The following is a 10,058-nucleotide window of genomic DNA, read 5'->3' on the forward strand; positions in this document are numbered from 1 at the left end:
TTCAGAGAGACAACTTGAAGGATAGTATGATATTGTGGAAAGGCCGATGGACTGGACATTTTGGGTCTGGGCTCTGCCACTAACTCCGTGTGTGACCTTGGATGAGTCCCTTCCCCTCTCTGAACCTCCGTGTGTGACCTTGGATGAGTCCGTTCCCCTCTCTGAACCTCCATTTCATAGAGAGAGTAACACCTTCTCTACCTCTCTTACAAGGGCTGTGAGGAAGGTAGAGAGAAAGCGTTTTGTCAACTGTAATGTGCTAGAGAAGCTTGAGCCGTACGTAGCTCAAGCTTGGGCAGGCTGCATCAGGCCCTGGAGTGTGAGGGAAGGGCATTGAATCACCAGCTTGATTTGATGTGCCCAGTATGGTATAGCGATCTGAAAGCACAGTGATAATGAGGCCCAATCTGGAGGACAGCTGAATTCCAGGTTTTATATAGAACCTTTTGTTTTCTTATCAGCTTGGTGAGCTTCTTGCAGCCAATTTGAATGACTCTAATTACTTGTTTGGAAACATGCAGGTTGGACAGAAGCAGCAGGGTATGGATTGAAACAATAAAAGGTTAAATTGATGGATGACCAACAAGATAAGGAATCTGCCTCAGAGGACGGAGGAACCAGGCTGATTAATGGGATGAAAGAAAATGGTAAGGGAACCTTATGAACCACCCATCCCCATCACTCCCCAGACAAATTTTTTTTTTCACTTTTCACCTTTTAATTCTCATGGGGTTTTTTGTCATCATGCAATGCTGCAGAGCTGAGAGAGGGGATACGCCAATGCTGCTAATTGGACTAGAAGGCCAAGATGTCACTGACTAGAGGCAGCATGGCTTTGTGGAAGGATTGTGAGAACTGGATTTAGCGACTGGAGCTAGATTTGAATCCCAGCTTTGGTATTTGCTAGTTGTACGACCATGGGCAAGTCATCACTTCTCTCTCTGAGCTTAAGTTTCCACAGCTGAAGAATGGAGATAATGGTACTTGCTCTAATATGCTTTGTGAGCTTTGAAGAGCTGTGTAAATGTGAGCAGTTGTTAGGCTGAGAGTGTCAGCCCTGCCCTGTAACTTCTCCAGATTCATGGAGCTTCTAGGTCCATCTTGGTAGTGCGGAGTTCTTGATTCAAATTTTCCCAAGAAGAGAGAAACATGGGTAAATTTACATTTAATTTGCAGATAATCCCATGACTTGGACTCTATTCTTAGGCAACTTTTAAATAAAGGTTTATTATGGTTCCTCTAAAGGGTATTTATTGGTCCCAAATGAAGATAGTACCTTCTCACACACTTTCATTGATCCAAATCACTTTTTCACTTTACTATCTGTGTGATCTTAGGCAAATTACTTGCCTAAATGGACTAGATGTGCTCTAAAATCCCTTCTAACTTAAAAAAAACAAAAACGAGCCACTTCTGTGGTTGTCTGATCCTTACGTGCTGCTTCCCAACCTATTTGTGCATCCCCAGTTTCTTGGAGAAGCAGAGGATACGTGACCAGCTGCTGAGCCTCCTCATTAAGTTTCCTATTGACATAATTTGCCCACCCTATTGGTAGAGTTCCGCTCAATTTTCTTTTATTCACTGTCCTGTAGTCCTTAGCAGTTGTATCTCAGAAGATACAGAGAAAGGTGTGCCATAAGGGGAAGAAACATATATTTGGATCAGTCCCATCAATTCTGGCCAATTCTGGCATGTGATCCATGCAGACAATCTGATTCAGCAATTGGAGAGGGAGGTAGGAGGAGAATTTGTAATGTAGCAGAAGATCTCCTGATTGTCCTGACCTTTGCTAATTTACTCTAGTCAAGCAGAATTGATAGCCACCTTGTCAGCGGGGCTAATTTTTCCTTGACAATTTGGTGTAGTTGCTAGGAAATATGTTTCGGCCGGCAAAGCAAGTTCTCCGTGTTGGTTTTGTTTGCAAAACAAACCAATATGTTCACCATGTCTAATAGTACATACCTCATTACACACCTGTAATCCACCACCTCACTGCTAAGAGGAAGGAGGTTTGTTTCATCAGTACTCTGGAGTAAAAATTAATCATTGCTTTGATATGTGTTTTGATATTTTTGGTGTCGTTTTCCTTTACATTCTTGATAATATTGTGATATTATGTGTATCATTCTCTTAGTTCTTATTTTACTCTGCATCAGTTCATACAAATCTTCTCAAGTTTCTCTGAGTTCTTCATAATTGTTTCTTACAGTACAATAATCTTCTGTTATGGTCATATACCACAATTTGTTCAGCAGTTCCCCAATCAATGGGCACCCATTTTGTTTCCAGTTTTTTGCTATTACAAAAAGTGCTGCTTTAGATCTTTTCATGTATATGGAACATTTCCCTCTGTCTTTAATCTCCCTAGGCTCTAGGAGGCTGATTTTGTTTTCTCTTTTGCAGGGGGAAGGCCCAAATAGGTTTAGTGATTTGCCCAAGGTCACACAAGTCAAGTCTCTTAACTCTCAGTTCACTAGTCTGCTTACTCCACCTATTGAATTCTCTAGGTATGATTATAATTCCAAGATACATAGACCTCTATGGACTTTAGAAACCATCTAGTCCCACCTCCTTGTTTTACAGATGAAGGATCTAAGACCTAGGAGAGGTCAAGATCATAGCCAGTAAGTGGCAAAATCATCCTTCTCCCTCCATTCACCTCTCATTACCAGGGATATCCTCTTAGCTCCTCTCCATTTATTCAAATCCTCCATAGCCTTCAGGGACTATTTCAAGTCCTACTCCAGTTTATTTCAATGAACATGCACATGCAAGGCTTGATGCAGGATGTTGGAGATTCAAAGATAGATTTGAAATAGACCCTGCTGTCAAGGAGCTTATAATCTAACTGAGAGGGCAAGTACACAAATAACTCTGATACAAGGGTGAGTCTGATAAGTGCAAAGGAAAAGTATAGGCAAGGTGCTATTTGAGAGATCTAGGGGGCAGGGAAGGCTATATGAAGAAGCTAATTTCTGAATTAGGTCTTGAAGAAAGAGAAACACTTCAGGAGTCAGAAATGATTTAGGAGAGAAAAGATGAGCAAAGGCAGAGAAACAGAAGAGGGCATGGGGAGAAAAGAGGCTAGTAAGTGGCCCAGTTTGGCTAGGATATATAATACACTAAGTAGAAGAGTCTAAGATGAGTCTAGACATGTAAATTAGAGCCAAATTATGGAGGTCATTGAATGTTAAAAATCAGAGTTTGCAACAGAGAGCCATTAAATGTTTTTGAGAAGTACCTTAGGGACATAGGAGAAGCAGTGACTTGCTCTGTGTTAATAGCTAGGTGGCAGAGCAAATACTCAGACATGGTCTTCTGACTCTAAATCTATTCATTTTCCCACCATGTCACAGCTATCATTTTTCGTACTTTTGTTTTACTCATAATTGCTATCTATTTTAAGCCAATGACCAATACACATTTATTCATAAAGATAGGTATAGGGATTAGACCTGTGATTTCATTGGTATGAGGAACTCCTGGATGAGGCAAACCCTTCTCCCCTACCAATGAGTGAGGGGCAGCACTTGCTTCAAAGTGAAGTGACTTGTCCAGAGCCACAGGGCCTCTATGTGTCTGAAGCAAAACTTGAACCCAGAGCTTCATGCTTCTGAGGCCAGTTCTTTGGCCATTACTCTCACTCTAATAAAAGAGGCCAAATGCAGTCTTTGGATTTTTCTCCAACTGTGATTCTATCTTTCTTCTTAGAGGGATAAAAAGCATTGAAGAAGCCAGGCTGAAAAAGTCATTCAGAGGTCATTCAGTCCTATCCCCTGCCTCCTCAGACCATACTTGATAGAAGGGATATTGGTCTTCTAAACTCCAATGATGGAATGTAAGCTCCTGCAGGCGTGAGGAACCTGTAGCCTCAAGGCCACATGTGGCTTTCTAGGTCCTTGGGTGTGGCCTTTTGACTGAGTCCAAGTTTTATAGAATAAATCCTTTTTAAGGATTTGGATGTAAAATTTGGATTCAGTCAAAGGGCCCCACTTAAGGACCTAGAGGGCCATATGTGGCCTCGAGGCCACAGGCTCCCCACCCCTGTTAGAGACAAGGAGCTGTTTTATTGCCTTTGTATCCCTAGCACCAAGTACAAGACACTTACTGTCTATTGAACTTGTCAGATTGAACTGAATTATTGCCTTCAGTCCCCTATCTAATACTTGACAATCTAGAACAAATTTGGTGGCATGCTATGCCATGGGGTGGTGGCACCTGAACTGAGTTTTGAAGGAAGGGAGGGATTTCAACAAATTAGGAGTTTATATTTTATTAAGCAGGTAATAGGGAACCACTTAAGGAGTTTGAGCCAGGAAATGACATGATCTAGCCTATACGTTAAGAAGATTCTTTTGGCAAGTATGTAGAGGATGGATAGGAGAGGGGAGAGACTGGATTCAAGGAGAGCAGTCAAGAGGCCATTGGAATAGTCCAGGGACCGAACTAGGATGGTGGCAGTAGGAATAGACAGAAGAAGACAGAGGTTAGAGATATTACAGAGAAAAAATTCAATGTGACTTGGCCACTATGCGGGGGGCGGGAAGAGGGAAGGAGACAGACAGGGAGGGAGGGAGAGACAGAGAGAGAGAAAGAGAGACAGAGCGAGAGCGAGAGAGCGAGAGAGAGAGAGAGAGAGAGAGAGAATGAGAATGTAAATATCAAAGATGGCCCTATGGTCAGGAGCCTAGGAAATTCCGGGGATGGTGGTATACTCAACTGAACTAGAGAAGTTTTGAGGGGAAGGGAGGAGAATGGTTAAGGGCGGAAGATGATGGTTTCCATTAGTGGACACGTTAAAATTGAGGTGCTGGTGTGACATGCAGGTAGTGATGTCCCGCAAGCATTTGGAAATGCATTAGCCTCATACCGTAGGAGGGAAGTGATGGGACAGAAGCTCACATTTCAAAAGAACAAGTAAGCCCATCTGACTCTCCCTATTCTGAAACTCTGGCCTTGTAATTGTTCAGGAACATCTAGCTGCCCCTAGGAGAAAATGAAGCTGAGCTTCGATAAGGGCCACATTTTACTATTAGGAGTTTTCAAAGCTAATTTGAATAGCTGTTCTTTAGGACTGTGGTTTGTGCTTCGAGGGATAAAAAGGGTGAGGATAGCTGGATTTCTGCAGGTCATGGAATAGAAAAGTAGATAACCTATTAGAGGGAAGAAAAGGAAACAGAAAAGAAACTGAAATCGTTAACTGTGTCTCTGTCTTCTTCTGTTTCCATTGTCCTGTGACCCCAGGCTCAAATGACCAGGATCTAATGGTGAAGCTGGCAGCAACGACATTGCAGACCCTGACCCTGACACCCAAAGAGACTCTGGCGTCTACTCGAGGCCTTCTGCCTCTAACTTCTAAGAAGCCCTGCCTACCAAGTCCTCCATCTCCCCTGAGGCTGACCGATGCACCTGAACATTCTTCTAATGACTCTTCTGTGCATGCTATTGCCCTGACATCTGGTGTAACCAAGGGCCTAAACACATGGTCACTGCCAGGGGACTGTGAGAAAGCTCCACTCACCATCATGGAACCTGGAGGCATGTCGGCCCTTACTGGTGACTGCCTTATGCAGCCAAGTCGGACTTGCCTGGGCTGCTTCATTGAGTCTAAGGATGGGATTGATGCAGAACCAGGTATCAGCTTGAAACCAGGTGATATAAATAGGGATTATGACACCTGTTCCGTCTCTGATATAGGGATTCATTGTATGAACACAGGAGAAACCATGAGATATGGGGATGAGCTGCTTTCTGACCAGCTCCTAAGCTTCCCTCTGCATAAATCTAGGGCAGGGGACAAAAGAGACACAGAGAAATCTGACAGTGACTCAGAGGACCCCACTCAGAAAAATTATTATGAGGGATTGCTATTGGATAAATGCAATGGTGAGGAAACTCTGCTTTCAAATTCTAATCAGGAATGGGGCTATTTTGAATCTTTCATTAGTGAGAGCAAGATTGAGCTCCTTGACCTCTGCTCAAAAAATGAGCTGTCTGTCAACCTGTTTTCAGAGGAGGATGTAGACAATTATATGTTTGACGATGACGACTCAACTCTGGGCAGTGATGTCTGCTCCCTGAAGATCCGATATGAATCCTTCCAGGACAATGTGCGAGACAAGACCAATGTCCTGCAGGATGATGCCCAGTTTAACTTTTTCCCCAGTGTTTTCACCAGCTGCTCCAAGCGGGATACTAAGGGTGGGGGCCTGAAACGGAGTGGAGATTCCTCCCAGTTCAAAGTCCCTGCAGAAAGCATCATCTGGGGGGAGGAGGATGAGGAGGAAGAAGAGAAGAAAAGGAGAGACCCGGAAGCTGAAGTCCAGGAGAACAAGGGGGTAGAGGAAGCAGAAAAAGAGTTGGGAGGGGTATCCACCTTAAGTAAACCATGCAAGGGGACTGATGTTGTCAAGTATGTGAATTCCAAGAGGAATCCCTTTCTTGACTCTGCCAACTCTGCAGAGGACTCTGGAGAGTTCAGCGATGACAGCTCCTGCACTGAATCCTCATATGATGCCTTGAAGGAGATTAAGGATTGTAGCCGCTATCTTACCCGTGATTCTCATTCTGGCTCCTCTTCTTCCTCCACCACCATCCAGCAGAACTATGGACTGAGGGCTAAAAGGAAAGTCCGGTACAGTGAAGACTACCTGTATGATGTTGATTCCATAGAAAGTGAGAGGATGTGTGAGAAGAAGGAGTGGCAGCCAGATGGGCAGAAAGAGGAGGATGATGATGAGTGGTGCCCCAAGAAGAGACGGAAAGTACCCCGGAAGGAGCCTCCGGTCATTATCAAATATATTATTATCAATCGGTTCAAGGGTGAGAAGCATATGCTGGTGAAGCTGAGCAAGGTGGATGCCAGTGAGATGACAGTAACATTGAGTGAGGACCTGCTCCACAAATATGCCAGGCTGGCCCCACTGAAGGGCTTCTGGCAAGAGAAGCAGCAGAATCGCCTTGATTCCCTTAGATCCACCCTCTGCCACAAGCAAAGTTTCCACCTGAATGGCCTTGAGGCCCCATTCCCACCTCCTCCTCGAAAAAGAAAGTGCAAACTGGCCAACCGGCACAGGATCCAGAGAATCCAAGCCATTGAACAATCAGCGAACAAACAGGGCTCCTTCTCCTGTGATCAGAAGCAAGCCAGTGGCAGTAAAGAAGACATAGGCCCAAAAGGCGCATCTCACACAGGGGCTAGAGCTACCTCCAGCTGTGCCAGTGAATTGCATTTAAATGACACGGCTGGTCCCGACTCAGTGAAGAGCCGATCACAAGACCGAGAGTTCCGGAAAGGGCCAGAGAGGAAAGTGCTCCACAGAATCAAATTTAAAAGTGAAGCCAGATTAAAATGCAAGAAGAACAAAGCTGTGCAAGAAAGCAGTAAGGCAGCCACTCATCCAGCCCTGGAAGGCCAAGAAGCAGGCTCCAGTCTCAAGAATGAGAACATTCGTAGAGCCCCAGATAGCTCCCATCGATCTGATTGTCGGGAAGATAACACTGCTAAAAATTCTCTCTTCTTACCAGCCACCTGCTCGCCTGACACGCCTCTGCCATCTGCTAATATTGCCACCAATGTACCCGTTATCCCTGGAGGGTATCTGCAGACATTGTTAGATGCATCAGATTTATCAAATGCTACTGCCATCTCCTACTTCACCCACCATCCCCCAGGACAACATTCTGCTGCCCTTGCCCAACCAGAAAAAGCATTCACATCTCTCCAAACTGGCCAGAGCTGTGTTCTCTCTCCACCTTCTGAGTCTGAGCTGCAGCACTCACCCCATCCCCTCAAAATGGATGCAAGTCCCTTTGGAAGTGTGTGGCCCAACAAGGCTATGACTAGCCCTCAGGATTTTGTGGCTGATGCCCCAGGAGAGGCAACTGGGGTCCTCTCAGGCAAGTTTGGTGGCTCTGAAGCAATTCCAGTAGGGGATAATCTCTCAGCTGCTATGTATAGCCCAATGGGGAGCAGCAAGCACCCATACCCCACTAAATATATGCAGGATAACCAGCTGCCATCTGATGATGCCTATCAGCCATGCCATTTCAATAATGCAGAGGGCTGCTTTCCTTTCCATCGGGGCACGCTCAACACAGACAATGGCCGGCTCATTAGCTTTGATTCTGTGGGCTCGCTGTCAGTCAGCTCAAGCAATTACAGCTCCTTGAGCTTGAAGTCTTGTGAAAAGGAGGGTGATGAGGATATCAATGATGACTTCTTAGCTCACTGCAGCCCCAAGCTGGTGATCCAGCAGAGCATTGATGAGATCACCCCACTGAAGGAGTCCACTGACCTTCTGGACATCTCTAACTTCACGCCAGACAAGTTTCGCCACTCATCTCTCTCAGAGATGTCCCCACCAGACACTCCTAGCCTTTCCCCACAAATCACAGGCTCAGAGAATGGCAAAACACTAGGGGTGCTTAAGGTGTTCCCAGAGGGCACCCCAGGCCCTTTGGTCAGTGGAGAGAAGGTCAAGTGGGACTGTGGCAGCCTTCCACACCAAGATGAGACAGGTGATGGATTTACTTTATGTAACCATCAGTTTCAGTTCCATATGTTCAATGATGAGGACTCTGTCGGCTTACTCCAAAAAAACCCTTGCCTGTCAACATTTAATGAGCCATCTGGTCAAATTAGCACCAGTAGCAAAGTGTCAAAATCGAAAAAGAAAAGTTCACCCAGCAAGAGTGGGGCTACAAACCAAAGCTCTTCCCCAAAAGGCACTAGGAAAAAGACTTCTAAAGCCAACAACAAAGGAATTGAAAAGTCACCCAGCAAAGCCTCCCGCCAGATCCCCAAGTCAACAAGGAAAGGAAAATATGCAGCAGCTGTGGCAAATGGTGAGAAAACTCAAGTTGGTATCATTCGAGGAGGTGGTCAGCTTAACAGTGCTGCCACAGGAAAGTTGTTGGCAGGATGTATACACCATGGTAGCCCCACAGCCCCTGTGAAGATGACAGGCCACAAGGAGTTCTCTGGGGAGTGGGCAATGGGGAAGGACAGTGGCACAGGATGGACTGATGTAGGCATGGGCAATGCCAACAGCCTCCTGGATGATGACCAGAGAGAATTTGAAGAACCTTCTAACATTTTGTCCAACATTGCTTCCGGCATGGCTGATGTGCAGAGATTCATGATGGCTTCCATGGAGCCCCTTTGGGGTCCAGTGGGTCATCATGGGGTTGCAAACATATACCGCTCCCCTGAGTCTAATAGCCTAAAATTAAAAACTCTAAAGATCTTGGCTGGTACACCACAAGAGTCCAAGAAAAAGGCTAACAGTGGCTCACCAGGAGCCAGTAAGAACCACAGGTCACCCAAAGGTTCGAGCAGAAGCAGTGGGAAAGCAGTCGGAGGTGATCCTGGCCGGGCAAACACAGCAGGGTACAACTCAGACATTCACTCTCCATTCTTGGATAAAAACTATAGTAACCTGAGCACTTTAGGAAATAACGGACCAACACACAAAAAGTTATACCGTCACAAATCCAGCTCAAAAACCTTGAGGGATGAGAATTGTAAGGGAAAACGTCAGGAGCGGGAAGCAGCCCTCAAGGATTCAGCTGGGACATCTACTTTCGAAAAACTGAGGTAATACTGCACCAAAAAGGCTCAAACACACCCTTACCTTTCCTACTACCTGCTAAGCCTACAGTCCCACATTTTTTCCTTCCTTAAAAACAAGTTTGCATGAAAGAGACCACCCCCTTTCCCCCTCCCACCTTTTGCAAAATTAAAAAGGAAAAGAAAGGGAAAAAGGGCACCAGAAGTACTCATACTTGCAAGCTACCGAGAAAGAATGGGAAAAAAAACAAACAACAAAAACAAACAAAAAAACAAAACAAAAAAAAAACAAAAAAACCACCAAAAAACAAACAAACAAAAAAGATTCTTTTTTCTTGACTCAGCTGGTGTTAAACACCAACAAGGCTCCTTTCTTCCCCCTCCAGTTTTGGCTTCAGTTTTTATTTCCTGAGTGGGGGGAAACCCCATAGTAATCAGATCTGCGCTTCTTAATGATTTAGAAAAGGGAAAGACTTCAGGGGGAACT

General features: G+C 45.1%; 1 protein-coding gene across 1 annotated transcript in view; it reads left to right on the forward strand.

The window, feature by feature from the left end:
• The window catches only part of NEXMIF (neurite extension and migration factor), an 84,386-nt gene extending 74,580 nt beyond the window's left edge, over window positions 1-9,806 (forward strand). The window contains exons 3-4 of the mRNA XM_036740216.1: window positions 522-647; window positions 5,245-9,806. Of these exons, the coding sequence (XP_036596111.1) occupies window positions 572-647; window positions 5,245-9,602 (4,434 nt within the window). The 5' untranslated portion in view covers window positions 522-571 and the 3' untranslated portion in view covers window positions 9,603-9,806. The remainder of the gene's footprint in view (window positions 1-521; window positions 648-5,244) is intronic.
• Window positions 9,807-10,058: the final 252 nt, after the last annotated feature.

The sequence above is a fragment of the Trichosurus vulpecula genome, chromosome X, assembly GCF_011100635.1.
Source record: "Trichosurus vulpecula isolate mTriVul1 chromosome X, mTriVul1.pri, whole genome shotgun sequence".
Lineage (NCBI taxonomy): Eukaryota > Metazoa > Chordata > Mammalia > Diprotodontia > Phalangeridae > Trichosurus > Trichosurus vulpecula.